Genomic DNA, 24,843 nt, shown 5'->3' with positions numbered 1-24,843 from the left:
AGGATTCAAGTTTCTGATTTCTGTGACCCTGCACACACCTCTAAACTCTCTAAGCTTCCATCTGTTGTTCATATAAGAAAAAGAAAGGTTGTGTACATGAGGATTTGTAATTGTTTGACTGTTTCTGAACGTTTTCACTTTTGCTTAACATTGTACTTACAGTGTTACAGGGGTAACGGGTAAAATAACTGACCCCAAGATGCTATTTACTGACTCCAAATAACTCCCAGCCAATGTTTTGTGGTTCTATAGGAGGTACAAACGTTCCACTACCCTTAAGGTCTAATAATCGAATAGACATGAGGCAGATTAGCAAGAGAAAACAACCACATTTAATACATACATATGTATGGGAACCCCACACACATGAGCTAGTCAGAGACCTCACATGCCCTAGAGGTTCAGAGATAAAAGGAAGACTGAGGTACAGTATAGATGACATCCTGAGCTAGGGATGAGGTAATGCACCTTGGAAGCTTCACTGCAGAATGACAAGAAAAGCAGGTGTTTCTTGAATAAAAGCTTGCTCTTGTTGTACAGGTGGGCCAAAAAGGTTATCGTTGATAAGCTCTTATTATGGGCAAAGCCCCTAATTCAAGTTCTTTTAGGTAGTTAAAGGGTGAGGGTGGGCAGATGTTTCTCTTGAGCCTGAAACTAGAATTCCCTTTAGCTCAAAACAACCCACATTCCACAGAAGCACATCTTGGGGTGGCTTGTTCTGAACTCCTGCGGTTTTACATCTAAGGTGGGGCAAAAGGAGGCTTACAGTTGTGAGCACGAAGACCAGAGTTTATTCTTGTATTATTTATTAATTATTGCATTCTTTTCCATATGAACTGTAAACCTACTTTTACCTGACCCTGTACATATGCGATAGAAGATGTGTTGTGAAGAGTAATTTGCTGTTTTTCCAACTAAAGCTGATATGATACCAACTGATCATTGAATTAATAATTTTATAATTGTCTACCTAATAGAATTCTACGTTTTTGTTGACTTTTGTCACTGATCCTAGTCTTATTTTTAAATATTTGAGGAACTATTTGCCATAATGGCTGTACCAATTTACATTCCACTCACATGCATAAGGACTCCCTTTCTCTTACATCTTCAGCAAGACTTATGTCTAGTCTTTTTGTTACCAGCCATTCTAATAGATGTTAGGTGCTATCTCTTGGTGGTTTTGATTTTCATTTTTCTTATTATTAGTGATGTTGAGCATCATTTTAAAATGTTTTTTTAATCGATTTCAGAGAGAAGGGAGAGGGAGAGGAAGAGATAGAAACATCAATGATGAGAGAATTATTGACTGGTGGCCGCCTGGACACCCTCCTACTGGGAATTGAGCCCAGGCATGTAACCTGACCCTGAGTCAACCAGGACCTCCTGATTCATGGGGTCGATGCTCAACCACTGAGCCACACCAGCCGGGCTCATTTTATTGATGGTTTCCTTTTAGTTTGTGGTCCAACTTCTTTGTTTTTTCTTTTGTTGCCTTTGCTTTTGGTGCCATTTAAAGGTGGTATAATAACACATATTTTATTTTGTAGCTGGATTTCATATTTAATATAGGAAAAACACCTTTGCCAATAATATAAATCTGGAAAAACTAACTATCCTATAAAAAGGGTAATATGCAAATAGACTGAATGGCAAAACAACCAAACAATCAATTAAAGTGTAATATGCTAATGGCATGCTAAGGCTGCTCAACCACTCACTATGACATACACTGACCACCAGGGGGCAGATGCTCCAACCAGTAGGTTAGCTTGGTTGGGGGTCTGGCTGATCAGGACTGAGGGAGATGGGCCGTACACACCCTGGAGCCCTCCTGCCATCCCTCCCTAGCCTGATTGTGCACCAGTAGGGTCCCTTAGCCTGGCCTGCACCCTTTCACAATCCAGGCCCCCTCAGGGATGTCATAGAGCTGGTTTCAGCCTGATTCACAGGCCACTCCCCTTTGGAGGGTGACAGATGCAGAGCTATGGCTGCCAAGTGCTGCTATGGCAGCACTAGCCTCTTCCGATAGGAATTGATTGGGTGCAAATCTGTGGCAGGCACAGTGGGGCCAGGATGAGTGGGAGCAGCAGGAAGGAGCTGCAGGCGGGGTTGGACTGCAGGTTTCAGGCACCCAGAGGGACCCTCCCCACTTCTCCCCTGGTGCACGAATTTGTGCACTGGGCCTCTAGTACTATTATATTTATGTTACACTACATGCTAGTTTGTATTAACTCATGTAATCCCTCTAACAAACCTATGACATAAATACATTTCTATTTCCCAGGTGAAAAAAACTGAGGCACAGAGAGATTGAGTTGCCCAAGATTACGTGTCAATAAATGCTGAAGCTGGGGTTTGACTCAGGCAGCCTGACTCCAGCGAGCAACTCTTAATCACTACACTACTTCTAACTCTCCATTATCTTTGCTAATGCCACATTGTTATGTGTGTGCAAATATCCTTAATGGATCTCAATGACAGGTATTTATGTTGTTCCCAAATGTTTGGTATTTAAAATAATATCATAATATAGATTATATCAGCACACTTGTCCAAGCATTCTCTTGGTATCAATTTTTAAAGATGAGGCTGATGAGCTTACATTTGAAAGTTTGCTGAAAGGCTGTGTCCATTTGAAGAGCTGCCACACTATAAGGCAGTGTTCATTTCCTCATATTCTACCCTTGGCAGCACCCTGTATTATCATTCTTTCTCACATCGCCAGTCTCTTAGGCGTCTGATGATGCTGAATTTTACCTGGGCCTTGTGATCTTGAAAACAGTGATAGTTAAAGAAGTCCTCATACACTCGGTTTCTGGGAAATGGGCTTATGGTATATAACCACCCTTCCTCATATGACTTGGATAAGACTCACAGAATTCCCTCTTCCTGAAAACCCCACTCCTGCTCATTTACCTACAAGGCTGGACAAGGCCAGATCCCCATTTGCCTCCTGAATGGTTAACTAAACTTCTGTCAGTACAGATCAATCAGGACAAAATGCTTGCTAGCCAAACTTTGGTTAAGATTCTCCCCTTCCTCCCCAAGTGCCTGAACTTTAGTCCAGCCTCAGCCCTTCCTCAACAGCACCCCCTCTAGACTGGCCTCAAGGTGAAACATTTTCTGATCTTGTCAAATCCATTCATTCCAAGGCCTCACACCCAATTCTTTCTAGTCTTGTTTATTCCTCTCTCTTATATATGAAATTTGTGTAAGAGTAGGCCCTTGAAGCCCTAGCTGCCACGCCCCACCCACTAGTCGTTCTGCTGTCAGGCCTAATTAGCATATTAACTCTTTATTATATAGGATAATACTATTGCCTAAATCATGAAACATCTGCAAAACTTATACTAAAGGTTTCTCCCCATTACAATAACTTCCGAATAGATTCTCCCCGTATTAAATCCAGATTTGTTTTTTTATTTGCTTGGTCCAAATAGCAACAATAAAACAGCTTGTTTTATTTTGCTTTTCTTTGTGTACTTTGGTTTGCTTTCCAAGCATAATTATTGGCTATTTTTGTTCTTTCTCATACAGTTTGTAACCCACCCCTGATTTGCTCAATCCCAGCTGACTTCGGCCAATTGTTCCCAGGACATCCAGCCACCAGGACATTCCAACACCTCTGGGTCTCACAGCATTTCTTCCATGAGTCTGGGTTTCTATTGTACAAAGCCTCCATCGTGTACCCTGAGTGAGCCACAGCAGCGCCAGCATGCAGTTTTACACCGATTTAATCCACACAGAGGCTCTGGCTCTTCCCCCACTTTCCCCTCATCAATGTAACATGAAAGGATGTTTGGAGAATACACTGGACCTTATGTAGATGTAAATTCTTTGCATGGTAGTTCCTTGATGATTGAAATGCCTAAATTCACCAACCACTTTGTTACATATATGTACATATATAAAGTGTATATACAAAAATACTGTTGCTAGTATTATAGATATCTCCCATTCCCCCTCCCCTTTCTCCCTCTTCTCCCAACCTCTACCTCTGCCCCCATGTCTTCACTACCCTATTGTCTATGTCCATGACACCAACTACTCCTTAATTCTCAAGTCCAATGCACAAGTTGCGCTTCTTAAAATACTTGAACTTACTGTGATATGTAATATCGTAGATCATTACCTCTTTTTGAGATGTTTTCCTTCATTCTTTAGTTTACCTTTTCCTGGTTTATTTCCTATTTCTCTGACTACTTCTTGTCAGGGTTGTTTTTCCTATGCCCTCCTTAAACATAGAAAGTTCATAACATTCCATCGTGAGAGTTAGAGAGCTCATCTCTTCCTATAACTCCAACCTAAGGTGGCCAGACGTCCTGCTTTCTTTCCAAAAATCAAGACTTTTTTGTTAACACTTAAGTGTTCTGTTAACACTTCTCCTTTGAAATGGTCCCTGACTCCACAGTAAGGCTTCCGCATCTCTGGATCCCATGGTGCTGTGTACAAATCTTCATCAGAGCATATCTTACAGTGTCCTGGGGAGGATCCAACTCCTTGTACTCCTTGAGGGAAAATATCCTAGTCCTCTTAGTTATCTCAGTGCCCAGAAAAGTACCTGACATATGAGAGGTTTTCAATGGATCCTTGCTGAATGAATTATATGGTAGGAAGTACTCAAGATTCTGAATTAAGTCATTTGGACCTGTGCTGCTCATAATCATTTGGGTGATTTTGATGAATTTTCTTTTGGTTTCAGTTTCTTTAATATGTGAAATGAGGAAGTAGAGCTAGATCATCTATTAAGGGCCTCCTCTTCAGCTTTAAAACTCTATGGTTGACACTACTGTCTTTTACAGAGGCCGAAAGATATTTTATCTGATCACAAAATGTTTAATTAAAATCTAAGAATATTGAAAAATAGGAGGAATTTCACATAAAAATCTGAATTTCCATGATATCTTAACAAAGCAGATAATTTGACTATATTAGGTCAAAATCCCTCAAAGTCCACATCAGCTATGGCTGAATCATACTACTCTTTTAGATGGAATGTGTGCTTCAGCTTGGCGGAATGCCCATCTCTCTCTATTGCTCCCTTTTTACAGGGACAGAGTATAAGCTGCAGCTTATTATCAAACTTGCACTGTAGTTTTCTTCAATAAAGGTGAGAAACACAAAATACATCTTGCTCCCATTTCTTTGTTAAAAGTAAAAAATGAAAGATAAAGCAAGAGATCCTTGCTTCTTATCAGTGGATATATATATATATATATATATAAAAGAATTTGCTCAGGTGGTACCAATGCAAAATATTCTGGGGTTGCTTTTTCCCCACTTAAGTGCATTGGACTTTTGATGTCCTGGGGATCCTTTCAGAAAATAATGTCGCCCTAATGTAAGCAAAGGGCAAGCTAATTTGGTGAGGTACTTATTTCACTTGAAGAAAGTGATGCTTTTTATCTACCAATTACATTATTGTTTAATATTTGTTGCTAGAAGATTTTCTGCTTTTTTCAAACCCTGTGCAAAATATGCCCTGCCCTTCCAGGATGCTGAGAATGAACGCCTTGTATGCTATGAAGACTTGCCTACTAGATGAGCACACGGAGATGACTCCTGACTTATTCTTTCATTGTTCCTGCCGGGATTGTCGATTTGCGATTTGTGTTCGCAGTTTTTACTGGAACTGTGAAATCAGTCAAGGGTTAGGAAACAAGACCGGAATGAGCTGATGGGGCGGGTTTTCAGCAGATAGAGAAGACAGCTGCCCTCCATTTCTTTCTCCTTTTTTTTTTGCACGCAAGCTAAGGCGTTCACCATCTGTAAGTCAGACCCCCCTTCCCCTCCCCGCCCCCCAAATACCTCCCTTGCAATTTTGCTGATATGCCCATTCCTTAGTTTGGAATCAGAAGGGGGCGGGATTCGACGGCTGTCACTCAGCACCGCGGTCCAATGGGAGAGAGGCAACCCCGCCCCCTTCCTGGGCTGTATGGTGGGGCATGCGCAGTGGGTGTCCCATCGCCAACACCCAGCCGCCGAGAATCGTGTCTCGGGGCTCCGGGGCCCGCGGGAGCCTGTGGTCGGAGCGGAAGGAGGTGGAGGAGGAGGAAGCCCAGGCGGTGGAGGTAAGACGAGCATGCGAACGGGGTCCTGGCCGGACACCCGCGGTCCGATGTCCCTGCAGATGCTGCGCCTCCTTGTGTCTCCGCGTCGTCAGGTGGCGTCCTGCGCTTTGCGGCAGGCGCGGGGGGCGGAGGGGCGGGGATCCCCGGTCCGGGCGCCCCGCGCCCCGCACGCCCCGCACGCCCCGGCCCCCGGTGAGCGGCGCGGCCAGGGGGCCCGGTCCGGCGGCTGCAGCCTCGCCGCCTCCCCCGCGGCCCCCGGGCCCAGATCGCACGGGCGCACCTGCGGGCAGCGCGCTCCGGGGCGGGACCGTCGGGAGCCAGCCCCCGCCGGCTCTGGAATCCGGCTTCTGCTGACCTCTTCCTCTTTTTAACCCACTGATTTTAGAAAAACACATTTTAAAGTTCTCCTTCCGGATCTGGAAGGACTAAGCCTAGAGGGCTACCGTTAAAGGGACCACATACCTTGATTCAGAGGCTCATTGTGGCCGATTTTCTATTTGGCTTGATTAAATCTAACTTCCCTTGACGTTCTCCATACATGTCATGAATTGTTTTCTATAAAGACGTTTAAAAATACACAAAGTATCTCAAGATGCCTCCCCTCTCTAGTTTCCTGGGCGGTTACTTTATTTACATTCAGACACAAAGAAACAACATTGCTTTTCTGGTCAAATGCTATATTTTTTTCTCTCTTAAGTTTCTTGCATTTGCCTGGCTCTCGTATGCATACGTTCAGTTTGTTTAATTTCCATCAATGTATTCTGACTAGAATTATGTATAATTTAAAACACGCACAGAATCTGGAAAAAGGAAATGGTTTTGAAATGCTGCTCAGTGTAGTCACGTTGGAGGTGGCCTAGCCTCAGGTGCATGAACTGATAACAGAGTTCAACTGTCTTGTGATGTGGGTCAGCCTCTGCTCTACAGGCCACTTTGAGAAGTTGTCTCAAACTTGTGACTAGTTAAGAATTGTGTTCTTAATTTGTGACTAGTTAAGAACTATTAAGAATTATGCTGTAGTTTTGAAGTTTCTGTAGAAGTTAATACGATACCATATTAACTGATTAAGGTCCACATCATTTTTCTTCAATATTTTACTTCTCCTGCTCCCAATAAAAAAGTCAAACCGAAAGTTTTGTTTAGGATACCAGACTTTAGCTAAGTGCTGGAGGTTGAAAAAATATATAAAACATCTGCAGTAAGTATGGCTAAAGTTTGCTATGATTCCATTTCATTTGGAAGTTCAGTGTATGAAAGGGTGAAAATAGTCCTTGGCATTGTGAACTGAAATCAAATAATATAATAGTTTAACAGATGGAAGAGCTGAGCTAACGAATGTGGCTCATCTCTCCTATTTATCTTCCAGAGGTGTAGGGATAGGTATTAAACAATATACTTAGTCCGTGGTCGGCAAACTGTGGCTCTCGAGCCACATGTGGCTCTTTTGGCCCCTTGAGTGTGGCTTTTCCACAAAAACCATGGCCTGGGCGAGTCTATTTTGAAGAAGTGGCGTTAGAAGAAGTTTAAGTTTACAAAAATGGGCTCTCAAAAGAAATTTCAGTCGTTGTCCTGTTGATATTTGGCTCTCTGGACTGATGAGTTTGCCGACCACTGTACTAAGTAGATCGTTTTATATGATGATGAGAACTATGACGCAGTAAGTTAGAGAGATCAGTGGATTGTGGCGGGGGCGGTGACCTCTCACTTCAGATCCAGTGGCCACGGAAGGCTTCTCTAGCCTGGGAGGAAATGTTGCGAAAAAGGAGCCGGTCACATGCAGCTCATGGGAAGAAGCGTCTTTAGGTAGGAAGTGGCGCCAAGCACAGGCCTAAAGGCAGCAGGGAGCCTGGGCCCTTCAGGATCGGAAAGAAGGCACTGAACTCAGTGTCTTAGAAATAGTGACATTAATCCTCAGACTGGTTGTGTGTTCTTAGGAAATGGGTCCATTTATTCACTCCTTCTACAAGTATTGATTGAGCACCTGTTGTATAGCCAGGCACTGAGAACAGAGCAGTCTACAAAATAGACTGCCTTACTCTCATTGGTTGGATTATGTAAAGACCTTTACAGGTACATCGAATGTTTCAAGATGCCTCCCCTTTTTAGGTTGTTACTTTCTTTAAAATTAGACGTGAAGGGAAAAACCAACAAAACATTGCCTTTTCTGTCAAATGCTATACGTTGACAAATATATATATTCTTAACATTTGGGGGCACGATGTGGAGGGAAATCCGATGCTATATGCTAGTGCTCACCATTAAGAAAGTGAAACTGACTATTTACACTGCTTTGTCCATTTGCCTTGTCTAAGATAGAGATCCCTTGTTGCCAGTTCCACTGGCAGCTGAAAGGAAATTGGTGAGTTCCTGTAGCTGCAAAGACCATGTAGATACTAATCAGAGTTAAGAGTATGACTTGGAGCCCAAACCGGTTTGGCTCAGTGGATGGAGCGTCGGTCTGCGGACTGAAGGGTCCCGGGTTCGATTCTGGTCAAGGGCATGTACCTTGGTTGTGGGCACATCCCCGGTAGGGGGTGTGCAGGAGGCAGCTGGTCGATGTTTCTCTCTCATCGACGTTTCTAGCTCTCTATTCCTCTTCCTTCTTCTTTGTGGAAAATCAATAAAATATATATATATATATATATATATATATATATATATATATAGATATATAGATATAGATATATATATATATATATATATTTTTTTTTTTTTAAGAGTATGACTTGGAGATATGGAGGGGAGACTAATGTGTATATAGGTGTGTTTGTGTATGTGGATGGAGGAGCCTCTCCCCTCACACACATGCACCCAAGAGAGTAGAAGAGAGTACATAAATAAGAAAAAAGGAATATTTCCTCATCCAGTGTGTTTGTGTTGTCTGTGAGCCAGTTTTTCTAGAGCTCTAGCTGATAAGAGGGAAAGGAAAAAGAAAGATGTCATTAAGCCAGGAGAAAATTTTCTCTAACCATGTAGTAGAATATTATTTGGCTATAAAAGTAATGAAGTATTGATTCATACGTCAATATGGATGGACCTTGAAAACATAACAGTCGCAAAAGAATACATATTGTATGATTCCATTCATATGAAATACGCAGAATAGGCATACCTATGAAGATATAAAGTGGATTAGTGGCTGCCTACAGCTGGGGAGATTGGAGAGCAAGGGGGAGTGGCTGCTTATGGGTATGGACTTTATCTTAATGAAATGTCCTAAATGTGACGTGGTGATGGTGGCACTACTTGATGAATGTTTAAAAATACTGTTGGATTGTACACTTTATTATTTTTTTAAATTACAATGTACTAAATAGTGCAATTTTTTATTTTTAAAAATATACTTTTATTGATTTCAGAGAGGAAGGGAGAGGGAGAGAAAGAGAAAAACATCAATGAGAGAACCATTGATCGGCTGTCTCCTGCACGCCCTCTACTGGGGATCGAGCCCAAAACCTGGGCATGTGCCCTTGATTGGAATCTAACCCGGGACCTTTCAGTCTGCAGACCTATGCTCTATCCACAGAGCCAAACCAGTTAGGGCTGAATTATACACTTTAAGTGGGTAAATCATATGATATGTGAGTTATATCTCAATAAAGCGCTCTTGAAAAAAAAAAAAGATGCATAATTTTGAGATCCAATTGGCAGTTTGTAGATGGTTAGACTCATTGAATCCCCAGATCCAGTCTCTCTGGGCCCAGAGCTTCAGGTCACTGCAGGCCCAAGTCCAAAGCTGCCTGGAACTTCATTCCTGCCGCCCTGCTGCAATGGTTCTGCTGTCTGCATTGAGGTTTTAATTTACCCTTTTATGAAATTGGTTTTGGATCTATCTCTAGGACTTGGTGAGGTCCAGAGGACCCAAAATATGCCAGTGCTGTTTTGATCTATGAACCAATGAAGAAGAATAGAGAGCATCAAAAAGCTCCCAGGACACATGTCAGTGTTTCAGGCATGGAACCAGTACTGTTGCACCCATCTCAACAGTTCCACTGTTGTACTTCCTGCCAGCACTGACCCTTAGAACAGAAACATATTTCCTTGTGGCCTCTTCTCCCCTTCCAGAATTCTGCAGTGGTTTCTTATCACAACACATTCAAACTAACCCGGCGTGTAGGGCCCGCCCTCTTCTGTGACACTAGTTTTGTGTGGGAGCCCAGCTCGAGTAGTTTTGGAACCAGAACCCTGGGATAGAATCCCCCTCCTTCCCCCCGGTGGATGGGTTGGGTTACCTTTCCAGTGTCTTAACCTTTATAAACCACAGTTTGTTTGCTCATCGTTAAAACAAGGTGTATTTGCCATTACCTACTTTGAAGGGGAGATTTTAAAAATTGAATCAGATAGTCTTTGTGAAATGCTTCTCCTTTCACAGATGTGCAATGAATGGTTAGTCTCATTGAATCCCCAGATCCAGTCTCTTTTTTTTTCAGTGCTGTCTCTCACATGTCCCAGCCATGAATCTTCTGGCTCAGAGTTGACCAGGAACCTCTCCTTTCTCTGGTGATTGACGCAGTGTGTTTGCTCTGTCCTCATATTCTGGGTCTACCCGCTCCAGGTTTTAGTGCTTTGCCTTTGTTGTTTTCCATACCCAGATATCTAAGTCTTATGCTTCTGTTTCATGAATTCTTACTACATAGGGGCAATAGTGATATTTCCTTTCCATAGTCCCTGTCAGTATTGACCTTTTCTTCACTGATTTGTATTGCTTTTGTTGTTTTACATGACTAACTTTATCCTTTTCACCTAAAAGACCAACTTGACTTGAACAAATACTTACTTTACCTTTGTTGTTGTATTTGCTTGCAGCTCCCAAGTGCTTCTTTAAAATTTTCTTAAAAATTGATTTATAGAGAGGAAGGGAGAGGGAAAGAGAGAAACATCAATGAGAGAGAGACATGCCCCCTACTGGGGCTCAAGCCTGCAACCTGGTCATGTGCCCTGACTGGGAAGCAAACCATGACCTCCCAGTTCATTGGCTGACACTCAACCACAGAGCCAAGCCCAAGTGCTTCTTTTAAAGCTGGGCCTCTAGTAAACTTGTGGTAGATGGTTGGCTTACAAATTGACCGCCTACAACTCTGCAGTATTCAGTACACACTCAGTGAAAAGATGGTGTAGGAGTAGTTGAAATTCTTTGTTGTTCACAGTCCTGTACATAAGACATGTTTCTTTTCAAACTCCCAATGGTGTGGTGTGGCTAGAAGAAGAAAAGAATTTCTCTTCTTACCTCCTTGTCATAGCAGTGGCCCAGCTTAGCTTCCTGTCCTAATGCCGGCCCTTGTCGGGGAGAGCTGTTCTTGCTCTATCAGGAAGATGTTTGTATAGTAAGCATTTTACAGGGCATTGCTTTCTTCCTCGCTTGCTGGCTTTGCTCTTTCAAACTTGACCTTCTTCCTTTTTGATCTCTAAAATTAGAGACCATTAATCATATGTTCCTGAGCTGTATGTTACATTAGAGTAATGAAATTCCTAGGGGTAGCCTGAAGTCTGTATTCTGTTTAATAAATATTTAAATATCTGTTCTGTGCCCGGGATTGTTTTAACTGGTGGAGAAAGATAAATAAATAGCATGTGGGCCCTGCCTTAAAGTTGCTCACAGTTTAAAGACAAAATATATAAACAAAATTATACACAGAAAAAAGGACTTTAGAGATAATAGATAAACCGAAGGACTTTTATACATGCATATAAGTACAACCAATGGAACAAAACTCTGGGGAGGGAAGGGAAGTGTGGGAGGGAGGGAGGGGGGCAAAAAAAATCAATAAAATATATTAAAAAGAAAAAAAAAGGACTTTATAATTCTTCCGTAGAGAAATCAGAGAAGTTCAAAGGGAATGTACAGTTTGAACCTTACTTTGTTTAACATATTTAAGTCGACAGTGTCTTATAAAGTTTAGTTTTGTTGATAGACATAGGGGAGAGATTTCAACCCTCTTAGGTTAATCAAGTTTATATTTGCAACCTCCCAAATTGTTTGGAAACTATAAGTCAATAACTTTCAAAATACAACCATGCACCTTTTTTTGTTGTTGTTATGTAGGTGACTGCTTAGGAAACTGTACAGTCCACCAGCATCTGATGAAATTACTGACTAAGCAAATCAACCATGTCTTACACATCAGGAACCAGTGGTGACCCCACTCAGCTGGCCCAGCGGATCTCTTCCAACATCCAGAAGATCACACAATGTTGTAAGTCAAGTCAAGTTTTAAATTGACTTCACTGTTTTCAGTTCTTAGCTGAACTTGGTGGAGATTAAGAAAAGGACTACTACTAGTGCTTGAGAGATGGAGGAATTCCTTTAAGAACAGATTTTAGGAGGCTAGAATTCTTTAGAAGGAACATAAGAAATAATTATAGCCCTAGCCAGTTTGGCTCATGTTGACCTACAGATTGAGTCAGGGTACATGTCTGGGTTGCTGGCTGGATCCCCAGTAGGGAGCTTGCAGGAGGCAGCCAGTCACTGGTTCTCTCTCATCGTTGATGTTTCTATATATCTCTCTTTCCCTTCCTCTCCTAAATCAATAGAAATATATTTTAAAAAGAAATAATTATATATAGAAGAGATAACACTGAACTGCATTTTTCTTTAGAGCTTTAGGCACATAATATAATTTTATAATGAAAAAAGATGTAAAAAAGTACATATTTATGTTTGCTTTATAACTCTCTGATTCTAGGTGAGATTAATGAAACTTGACCAAGTCTCACAGGTTTGAAAAGAGGCAGCACTATCAAGTTTTTTTTTTAATTTTTATTTTTTATTATTATTCATTTCAGAGAGGAAGGAAGAAGGAAAGGGAGAGATAAAAACATCAATGATGAGAATCATTGATCGGCTGCCTCTGGCATGCCCCCCACTGGGGATCGAACCAGCAACCCTGCTGTCTGCCCTTGATTAGAATCCAACCTGGAACCTTTCAGTCTGCAGGCCAATGCTCTATCCAGTGAGCCAAACAGGCTAGGGCTCACATTTTTAAGGAACGTATTAAGAAAATCTGACTGGATATGGTTGAGGTTAATTTTGTAAAGGGTAACTATGTGGTGTGTTATCCAGGAGCAGGGAAGAACTAAGGAGGGAACATTATTATCTATTTAGGCAGATAAAGAAGATAGTTATCTGGATTCTCCAGATTCCTTTGCTGTATCTGTCAAAGACAGAATATTAGTAGTCTGATTCAATGTGGCATGTTATTAGAAATTATTGCACCTCAGAATGTACATAAGACAAAAAAAAAAATCACTATAACAGATTTGAGCCTATAAAACTTTCATTTTGTTTTACTTTCTGTTTCTGAATCACAGCTAATCACATACCCGGATGATTCTAGTCATCTTGTGGTCACTGTTTTGACATTCTGGGCATTATCTGTGCAACACTTTTAGAGTGTTATTTATTTTTCTTCATTCTACTTCTTTCAGGCTACTCTTTTTACCAGAACGTTGATACACTGAAATGAGGACTGTTTTCAGATGACCAAACTGTGTATCTATCTAATCATTAACTTCCCAACAATTATTACTCTACGTGAGATATCAGTGTGTTTTGGGACAAAGGGAGTAAATTAGATTACAGATGGTCCTCAAAGAGTGCCACTGTGCACAGCTGGGTAGAATAAATGTTTATTCTGCTTTGGAGTAATACTTGTTTTCTTTGGTGATTATTAGAGGAAAAGGGAGTGATTGCTATAGTGTAGAGGTGTCATGTCTGTCAGGGACCATAGGAATGGTCCATCAGGGATTGTTCCAGTTTGTGCCAGCACACCAGCATTGTCTCCACCTCATTCTTCCAGCTTCTTGTCTATTCTGATGATGCTCCAAAGAGCTTCTCCTTCCTGTGGCTTCCTTGTTGCTGATTAGAAATCACGCTGGTAGCCCCAGCCTACCTGTGTGAAAATTAGAACTTGTTTTAATTTACATGTGTGGAAAATCCGGACCTTTGTGTAAGAAAGGAGTCCACGAGGCCTTTCTCCAAAGAACAGGGAAGGTGTCCTCAAGCTAAATGATGCCAGGACTTCTGGGAAGAAGGAGAAATAACTGTAGTGTACTGAGATTTTAAAGGCAGTAGCGCTTGGTGGTGTGAAAGATGCATCAGGTGGAGATAGCGTGTGAGCTTGAAATGAAAGGGGGTAAGGGTTAGTTTAAATCAGGTCATGCTCCTGAGGAAGAGATCAGTTGATGCAGGCAGATGAGAAGTGGTAAATTGGACCAGCGTTGCATATGCATGGCACAGTTGATAGCTGAGTATGCCACTGCATTGCCATTAGGACAGTTTGGAAGTGGTGGTTAGACCCACTACTGTTTCTTGTGCAGACCTATTAGATGGGGAGTATTTTACCATTAGAAAGTACAACCACTATCTTTAGATATTTGAAGTATAATCTTATGTCTTGTGTAAACATAAGAAGCTGCCTTAGCTTAGATGGGGAAGAGGCTGGTAGTGAGGAGACACTGGGAAAGAGCATTTAAATGGAAGCCACTGCTGGCATTCAATAAAAAGCAGGCAAGAGATTAGTATGTGCAGAAAATGCGAAATAAAACTCCAGTGTGGCTGAAACACAACACTTGAGGCAAGAGTGACCGGAAATGAAATCGGAGAGGAGGTTGAGCAGGTCACCTAGAGCCTTGGAGGCTATCTGAGGAGATTAGATTTCATTCTGAGAGGCAGGGAAGAAGCACAATCAGATCTGCACTTTGAAAAGATTGCTTTGGCTTCTCTTAGAAAATAGAGGAGGGACACATTGGCCATCACAGGTGTCCGATGAGAGAGATGTGGCTTACATCGGGGTGATAGCAGTGGGGACAGAGAGAAATGACGGATGTTCTCTGGAGGCAGAGCCAGTGGGACTTGCTGATGAATGCACATGGACTGAGAGAGAAAGAGGAATCCAGGATAACTCGTGGCTTTTGCATTGAGCAACCAAGAGAATGGTGAGCATGTACTGAGATGGGAAGGACTACAGTTCAGAAGTGGGAAGAGTTTTGTTTTGGTCAAGTAACTTTTGAGATGTCTTTTAAACATCTAAGTGAAGCATCTGTTTTAAATACACTGAGTGGCCAGATTATTATGATATCTGAACGCATAATAATCTGCCCACTCTGTGTGTGTGTGTGTGTATTAGAGGCCCAGTGCATGAATATGTGCATGGGTGGGGTCCGGCCAGCCTGGCCAGACGGAGAGGACATGGGCAGTTTGGCCGGCCTGCCTGCTGATCGAACTCCTGGTCAAGGGGACAAGTTGCATATTAGCCTTTTATTATATAGGATATATACTGAATGTCCAGATTATTATATGTTCAGAGATCATAATAATCTGGCCCCTCAGTGTATATGAATTAGGACATCGGAGTGTCATCAGAATATAAAACCATAGTTCTAAAATAATTGCAAAGGAGTGAGTAGAGTTAAGAGAAGAGGACTGGGGCATTTAAAAAAAAATAGAGGTCAAGAAGGCAGGGAGAAAGCAGCATAAAGAATCAGGAGTGATCAGAGAGATAACCAAAAAATTAGCATTTGGTGGATTTCTAGACATTAAAAAAAAAAGTGTTTCAAGACTGAGTGAGGCATCATCTGTATCTAATGCTGCTGAGAGACTAAGATAAAAGCAGAGAATTAGAACTTGCAAACTGATGACTTTGGAAAGAGTGGTCTAATATCCATATTCCAAGTGTAGATGGAGAAAAGGGGGAAGAAGGACCAAGACTTTTCAGAATCCTGCTCACCTCTGCTTATATACTGACCAGAAATGAGATATAGTCACATGACCCTGCCTAGCTGCTAGGAAAGCTAGATTGCAATGTGCTCACTAAAACTGGGTATTGCTTCATTTGAGAGAGAAGGGGGGAAATCAGTATTTATGCAGCTGGCAGATTCTATCATGGAAGTAGAAAGAGGATCAAAGAAAGGTTGCATTTGTTCAGTCCAAAAGGGAGATTCTAGGGAGAGTATAATTGTAAAAGAACTGTCTTTGAAGGCTAGTGGGGAAGGGGAATGGATCGTTAGTGTCTGGCTTATCCACTGCACTGAGTTGTGTGGTATAAACAGTAAACGTGGTGGGTGAAGATGAGGAGTTCCTGTCTGAATAAGCTGTTTTTAAACAAAATAGGAGGCAAAGGCATTGGATAGAGAATGGGAAGGAAGGCTGGTGGCAGTCCATGGAAAGAAGAGAAAGTGATTACTTGTAGTTTTGACAACTGGGAGAATCGACATACCTTGGAACAGAGAAGGGTTAATGGCAGGTTGAGTACCGTATTCATTTGAGATTTGGAGTCATGAATTTAGTGAAACCCGTCATCACTGTATTTTTTCTGATTCTGAGGTTCAGTGTCTAAATGAAGGGAAGTTTAGATTTAGATAGAGTTAGTTGTTAAATGTTTAACCTACTATCCGGTATGTGCCACTGAGCAGGGCTGTGAAGAAATCACATGGAAGTGAAAGGCAGAAGTGTGAAATTTCAGTTCACTTTTCCCCATCTGGTAATGCTAACAATACTGGATGAGATTGAGTAAAATGGTACTTTTGCACCGCATTTGGATGCTCTTTTCACAGTACATTTGCATCTTGTGAATTTGTGTCTGTATAAATTATCTAGTTTTACAAAAGAAACCTAAGGAGAACATGCTGTAAGTAAGGTGACACCCTTATATAATAGTTAGAATATGTGATCTTCCAAGTAAAGCTATAGTCTTCCTGAGCAGTGGGAAAGCTCATTTTTAAATTACCTTTGCTATAATTGGGTTGTATGGTTTAGTTTATACAAAAAAAAAAAAATATAGTAATCAAAAAGATTTTTCATTCTTGGAGGAACCCAAGGATAACATTTAGTAAGATGGGAGTTTAGTGGTGGTGGTGGGGGGGTGCGCTTGTTTTTGTTGTTGTTGTTTGTTTCTAGTATTTTATTCTGGCAGTTCTGTTTTGCAAAGAATAGGATAGATGAAACAAAATGTATTTAAACATTTTTCCCTTAAATGACTTTTTATTAAAAATAATGTGTAGTCTTATCAATTTGATTTACCAGTGAAATATTTAAACCATGTTGCAGTAATATAATTTATATCAAATAAAAAATATTATGAGTACTTAAATATAAAATATATTTAGATAAAAATAGATAATATTAATGTAACTTCTTAAGAACTTTATTGGCAATTTCTCTGTGGAGCATTTAAAATGATTAAGAAGACATTTCCATCCTGTGAGAGAAAGTGTTCTGTTGGCTGTCCCAGACTCAGCAAGTATTTGTGCTCCCGTGCTCATCCTTTGCCCACCGCAGAGACCGTGTTCTCTGTGGCTGGCCCCGGCAAGGCGTCTAGTCTTTCTCAGTGCGTCAGCAGCACTTCCTCGTAGACTGGAGTTGATATGTAAATTAAACTGTTACCCCAGGTCTAGAAAATCATCATGAATCAAAGAGGTGGCTAAATTTAGTTCTCAAGCTTTGGCATGAGATGTTCAAAAGGAACATTTTTACTAGGAGTATCAGAGACAAACTCCTACTAGTGACCTATAGCCCCCCAAAATAAGCGAGCCTTTGGGTTGAAATGGCTGGGTCTGCTGTATAAGGTAAACCCAAATAGGGTATTTTCATAGAAGCCATTTATGTTTGCACAGACAACAAACAATACAGAAAAATTTATTCAGAACACTCAAAAAGAACTCATGTGTTTTGTTTTTTTTTAAAGAAACAGAATAAATGTATTGAAATCTATCACATAATTATTGTTGTTTTAACTTAAAAAATAGATGTCAAACATATATATATATATATATATATATATAGAGAGAGAGAGAGAGAGAGAGAGAGAGAGTAATATATTATTAGTGTATAGCTCAATGAATTACCTGTTATAACACCAAACATGTGAATAAATAGAACATTACTAGTCCCTAAAGCTCTTCACACTTATACCCTCTCTGAAGATAACTAGTGTCCTGACTTCTAACATGATTAATTTTCTTAGTTTATAAGCTTTATTTAATCGACTCAAGTAATATGTTTTGTGTTGGACTTTTTTCTCCCATTATGTTTTTGGAATTCATCCATGTGGTTGCACATAATGTAGACCTTTTGTTTTTAATACTCCATATATTCTATATTCACACATACCACAATCACTTCTTTTTGTTGTTGATGAACATTTGGAGTGTTTCTGGTTTATGTTTCTTTGTTGTTAACATTCTTTTGTTTCATGTACGTAGAAATTGGGTTGCTGGATATGTGAATATTCAGCTACAGTAGATACAGCTAAACAGTTACTTAAAGTAGTTGTACCAGGCTATACTCCCACCAGCAAGTGATCAGAGTTTGTATTGCTCCAAATCCTTGCCAAATTTGGCATCTATACAATCTTTTACATTTTAACTATATTTGTATCTCATTGTGATTTATATTGCATTTTCCTCTTTAGAATCAGACTTGTTCCATTACTTAGGAGAATCAATGAGACCATAGGAAAAGTTTTAATTAGACTAGCTATATGTGTGTGCATGCACATTTCCTGAAATCAGATCCAAATCAAGTGTGACTTTGAGTGAGCTATGCCACTTTCTAGGACATGATATATAAAAATTTTATAATATATCTGTATTGATTTCAGAGAGGAAAAGAGAGCGAGCGATAGAAACATCAATGATGATGCCCCCTACTGGGGATTGAGCCTGCAACTCAAGCATGTGCCCTTGACTAGAATCGAACCTGAGACCATTCAGTCTGCAGGCTGACACTATCCAAACTGGCTAGGGCATGATATTCTTATATATATACTTTTTTTCTCTGGGCTGGGTTATGGTTTTCCACCTTTAACAGACTATATTTTAACCAATGTTTTAAAGAATCCTGAAAACTCTTTTAACATATGCAGGATTATTCTCTTTGTTATTAAGAGACCAATTGCCATATCTGGACCCATAATAAATACTTTTAAAACCCTTAATTGATACAGTCATTCATAAGACCAGTTAAACTTAGGTATTATTTCTAAGAATGAAGAGATGGGACTATTGTAGTCACAGGGATTTTGGTGTTAATCATACCAGAATTAGCCAAGTTATGAATTGGAGGAAATTAACACATAGAAATTAACAGCTGACCATGGAACATAGTCCTTGAGATAAAAGTTTTCCCTATGCACCATGTTGTAGTAAGTCTTCCCATCAATGCTAATGAGAATCTGGCATTTGAGTTGTTATTTTTGTTTTTTAAGAGTAATCTGAAAGAGGAAGATAACAGGGTGGCTAACAGCTTTTGGAAAATGAACAGAGTTGATCCATTGATAATAAAGTATACTCATCTGAATTTATGTGCTGAGTGTGTTCTGCTAAAATATGCAGGACTTATCACATTGTGTGTGTGTGTGTGTGTGTGTGTGTGTGTGTGTGTTTTCCAGAAGATTTGGGAAGGCAGAACTTTCTGGAGAGGAATAAAATATTTGAACTTAAGCCCATGTTATAAAGGTTAAGAGAAGGTGACTGAAAAATATTTATGTTGAGTCTTTATTGTTTCACTTTTTTAATGCTTAGCTCCTATAGATTATAGCTGTTAGTCCAACACAGATATGTTTAGAGTTGAAAAAAATATTGGTTCTGTAATTAACTTCTCATTCTGTATGCATAGTTAACCTATTTGTTAATTAGAACCAGGGCTTGGATCTTGTCCCCATTAGGTCTTTAGGACTATGAGATGAAATACAAAGTCTATACACAAAGGTGAGCCCTTTTGTTACTACGAGAATGAAGACATTTTTTTTTTCATTAGAGTCCGGTGAAGGAGACACTTGTTTTTGCATCTTAACACATGATTGCACAAAAGGGAAGCTAATGTCAACTTCTCTATTTTAGTGCCAGGGCAAGCTTTTCTTGAAAAAAACAGTCCCAGGCCTGAGCAGTTTATGAAACTTACTGGAGCTGTGTGTATTTTCCAGGAATTGGGGATTTTTTTTTCCTGTTAGTGAGCATTTTTGGATAGGAAGGCAATTGATAGAGGAAAGGGAGTTGAAAACTGTTCTCCCACTCTTCTCCCTCCTCCTTTCCCTCTCTTTTTTTAAATTTTTATTTTATTTTATTGATTTTTTTCACAGAGAGGAAGGGAGAGATAGAGTTAGAAACATTGATGAGAGGGAGTCATTGATCAGCTGCCTCTTGCACACCCCCTTCTGAGGATGTGCCCGCAACCAAGGTACATGCCCTTGCCCGGAATCGAACCTGGGACCTTTCAGTCTGCAGACCGACGCTCTTCCACTGAGCCAAACCGGTTTCAGCAAGATCGATCTACTTTTAACATCACACTTTTGAAAATGTTTATTGGGTTTCTTTTTTTCCCCTTGAGGAGAAAAACTTTAATAGCTTTGATTTCATTGTCATTTTCTTCATGCCTAAGCTGTTGACATGAAACAGAGATAGGTGTGGAAATTGTCTTATTCAAGGGAATTTTAACAAAGAGCAACAACTTCTTTTCTCTGGTGACTTTTCTCCTACATGGCCAAATGTGAGTGCTGTCTCTGATCAAATCGGAGCGAACCCTTTTTTGTTTTATGAATTTCAACTTTAAGGAATGACTCCTGGCCATGGCCGTTGTGGTTGAGTGTCCTCCCATGCACCAAGATGTTGGTTCAGTTCCCAGTCAGGGCACATGCCCCGATTGCAGGCTCGATTCCCAGTAGGAGACATGCAGGGGGCAGCTCCAATTACTCTTTTGCTCGTGAATCTGCTTTATTTTTATTATGTCTTTTATTAGTAAATTCAACACTACAGTTATACCTTACTAAAATGTCAGCTCCCTGAGATAAAATGTCTTTTTACAGCTCTGTCTGTGCTATAGGAGCAGTGCCTGGCTTGCATCAGCCCTCCATAAAATTGCAGTGCATGCTCTAAATTAGGTTACCCAGTGTATTTAAAGTACATTTATATATTTTCAAAAAGCAGTAGCCGTTGGATAAATTTTTCTTTTCCTTTTGTTTGGCCTTATGGCAGCGATCTCCTCTCATTTGTTAATAAGATGCTGGCTTGTGAAAATTTTTTTTTCATCTTTTAGTTTTTTGGTTTTTTTTAAAATATATTTTGTTGATTTTTTACAGAGAGGAAGGGAGAGAGATAGAGAGCTAGAAACGTCGATGAGAGAGAAACATCGACCAGCTGCCTCCTGCACACCACACCCCCCATCAGGGATGTGCCCACAACCAATGCACATGCCCTTGACCGGAATCGAACCTGGGACCTTTCAGTCCGCAGACGGATGCTCTACCACTGAGCCAAACCGGTTTCGGCCCTCTTTTAGTCTTTATATATTTTTTCTAAGTGATAGCATTTGTTGTTATCTGGTCCATAATCTCTTTTATGGCAGGGAGTCATGCATAACTGTTTTCCTCAAGAGCTTTGCATGCAGAGGCTGTTAGGGTTTGTTGGTTGACAAAGGCTAGGACAGAAAATTTTATTTTATTTTATTTTATTTTTTAAAATATATTTTATTGATTTTTTACAGAGAGGAGGAGAGAGGGATAGAGAGCTAGAAATGTCGATGAGAGAGAAACATCGGCCAGCTGCCTCTTGCATACCCCCTACTGGGGATGTGCCCGCAACCAATGTACATGCCCTTGACTGGAATCGAACCTGGGACCTTTCAGTCCACAGACCGATGCTCTACCACTGAGCCAAACCAGTTTCGGCATAGGACAGAAAATTTTAGAAAGGAGAATGCTGTGGTGCCACTATGTGACCCTGGAAGGATCACACACAAACTTCGACCATGTTCCTATTGGAAGCAGAAACCCATTTTTAGTGTTTCAGCAACATCTGAGTAGCGCTATTTTGGTAAATAGCCTGATCAGAAATTAGGACTGAGGTAGTGATTTGGGAATCGCTGTTGCTGCCATGTAAATTGGGAGGTGAACTTCATGATGTGGCCTGCCTTTGGCTGCTTTTGGAGCTGAAGGAGACTTATTGGGCCAAGAGTTAATGAAGGAAGGGGGGGCAGGAAGGTTGGAGAACTAGAACGAGGCTTCACCTTACCCCCAACCCTTTATTGCGATCCTTTTATTTTTTTTTTTTAATGATTGTTTTCAATTTTAAAACTACAAAATAGATTTTATACATCCTGCCATAAACAAAACCAACCAATAAGCCAGGACTCCACATAAGCTAACTGAGAACAGCTATTTTCAGAATTGGTTTTATAAAATGTTTTACAATCATAAGTCATCCTGTTTTTAAAATAAAACGGTTGAAAACTCAGAGGTCTTCAGGTGGCACATACCAGACAGCTGTGAGGAGGGAACAGAATGTGTGGGTACGGCTCTCACATTGTGGAAGACCTGATTTTGCTGAGAGCAAAGGTCTATTCCATGACTCCTAAGTTTATACAGGTTGGCTTGTTTTTCTTCTCAAGAAAAAAAAAAAAAAAAGGACCGTAGGAAGGAGGCACCAATGACAACACAGCTTTCCCAGGACCTTGTCACACAGCAGTGTCTCTTCTAAACATGAGACAACGAGGGGATCCTGGCGCAGAGTTTCCTTTCAGACGCAGGTTAGCAGCCGCTTGGCCGAGTCCTGGCCCGTGCTCACTGCTCACACAGGTCACCTTCTCAAGGGGCCTCTCCCTGCCCGGGTCTTGGTGACCTCTGATTCCAGACCCTCTCAGAGCAGGTGACTGAGCAGGTGTGTGAGATAAAACATCAAGACTGCCAATCTCTGCTGAGATAGAACTTGCCAAGTCTCAGAAACCCAAACTATTGTTCCCATGCAGTCAAATGACTTGTTTTCGTACTTTATTTTTAAGAGCACGCCTTCAGATTTAACTCTTTATTACGGTAACCTACAGTAAGTTTAAAATGCCCTCAGTTTCTACATTGTCAATAACCTCTCTGCCTTTCTACCTTTGAAGTATCTGGGAAGGACCCAGTGAGGAATTTGAAATGGAATGTGTTCTAAATGTGAGCTTCCTTCATGGGGCAGCATCTGCCTTCACATACTGGGCAGGCAGCACAGCAAACCCCTGGGCTTGGCCAACCCTGGAGGCCCCCGTCCCCTGGAGATTCATCCTTTGGAAGGTCTGCATCGTCCTCGCCACCCCTTCTTGTCTCCACAATTTGCGTCAGTTCTTTTACCCACAAAGAAGATAAGCTCCTTGATCGGGTCACAAGATGGAACATGAGATAGAGATCCTATTTGGAAAAAAGCCTGTAATTCTTTCAGGTTCTCAAAGGAGTTTTCTCCACTTGTGTTGTGCCTTTTAAAATTATAATGCACCTTTCTTGGTTTTTCTTGGAATATGAAATAGACCAAGTTGACTTAATTTTTTTTCTTAAGGACCTTTTTGTATTGATCTTTTTTTCAGCTACTGATACAAGTATTTACTATGATACATTTTTCCATGCGCCTTATACCTTGTAACAAACCTAATCTAATGATTCTCTAATTGTAGTTAACATGACCAGTTTTAATATCTATCTATATCTATATCTATATCTATATCTATATCTATATCTGGAATCTACATATATATTATAACAGGCTAATATGCTAAGTGCCCATCAAGTAGCAATGCCCAGCTTCCTCTCCCTAGTGACTAGCCTTCTAGGAGTTTCTTCAGCCCAGCAACATGACTTGCTTTATAGTGAGGCAGAAACATTTTACACTGAAACCAAATGTCTCTTAAGCATTTTCCTGTTCCTCATCTCATTTGATTTTCACATAAGTCCTGGAGTAGGTAGATAGGAGACTTGGTGAAATCCTATTTTCTGTTCATTAGCCGGAAAACAGAGATTTAGAAAGTTTAGAAACTTGACCCAACTGAAAAGAAGTAAGAAATGGTGGACCTTGAAAATGACTTCAGATTTTGTCATTGCTCAGAATATAGTCAAACTGCTGCGGTTAAATATTTTACCCTTTGTTCTCCCTGCATGACCTACAATAATAATTTGCTTCGTGTTGATATTTACTGCTGTGTTGCTGAAAACTACCTGAAAGAGAAGTTAGGGTGCTTCACTGGGCTGGAAAAAGTTTAGCTAAATCAGAAAGCAGGTCTAATTAAGCAAGTCTACTCTATATCTATAAAAGGCTAAGTTGACTTGCGCATGTGTGATATACATAAAACTCTCACTGATGCCAATTGCATGCATGTGTTTTGACAACCTGTCGTTGTCAATCATGAATTTGATGGTTGACACACTATTATAGAGAAAGGGCAAATAGTGATATTAAAATATTCTAATTAATTTCTTTTCAATGTGGACAAATTCATGCACTGGGCCACAAATCTCTTATAATACTGCAAACCACTGTTTAAAACAGGTAGAGAGTTTGATAGGTGAGAAAAGAGTTGAGTGTAAAACAGTTTTTTTTTTCTTTTAATATTTACTTTTTTTTTTCTAGTTCAATCACATCACTTGTATGTCACTGCTAGATACTTGTCAGCGGACTCCTGCCTCCTAAATATGGGGTATAACTACAATATCTTGTGTCAATTGATATCTATCATTACCTCTACAATTGTTATAACAGGGAGTAAAGTTGTGGTATCCTCCTGACGCATGGCTCACATTAGTTAATTATGTTAGTAAGAATATTCTCATTGTTCATTTATGACCTCAGGAGAGAAACAAACCAGTTTATACTATAGCTCTCATTTATTGAGCTCTTACTATAGCTAATAAAGGTGCTTCATACATCATTCTCATTTGAGGTTCATGATACCTGAGAGGAGCTGGTTTTCTCACCATTTGACTCTCGAAGCAATTATCTCTTGGAGAGATTAAGTAAACTGGCCAAGGTCAGCATC

General features: G+C 40.5%; 1 protein-coding gene across 4 annotated transcripts in view; it reads left to right on the top strand.

The window, feature by feature from the left end:
* Positions 1-24,843, top strand: part of STX7 (syntaxin 7) — a 47,816-nt gene that overhangs the window by 4,134 nt on the left and 18,839 nt on the right. For 2 of the 4 annotated variants that reach the window (XM_036414325.2, XM_036414326.2), the window contains exon 1: positions 12,118-12,268. In XM_036414325.2, the coding sequence (XP_036270218.1) occupies positions 12,184-12,268 (85 nt within the window). In that variant the 5' untranslated portion in view covers positions 12,118-12,183. Of the gene's footprint in view, positions 1-5,944; positions 6,075-12,117; positions 12,269-24,843 lie in introns of those variants that run through there. The other 2 variants (XM_036414324.1, XM_036414323.2) reach the window with 2 other exon arrangements.

Source organism: Pipistrellus kuhlii, unplaced genomic scaffold, assembly GCF_014108245.1.
Source record: "Pipistrellus kuhlii isolate mPipKuh1 unplaced genomic scaffold, mPipKuh1.p scaffold_m20_p_5, whole genome shotgun sequence".
NCBI lineage: Eukaryota > Metazoa > Chordata > Mammalia > Chiroptera > Vespertilionidae > Pipistrellus > Pipistrellus kuhlii.
This window is presented reverse-complemented; position numbering and strand designations above follow the sequence as displayed.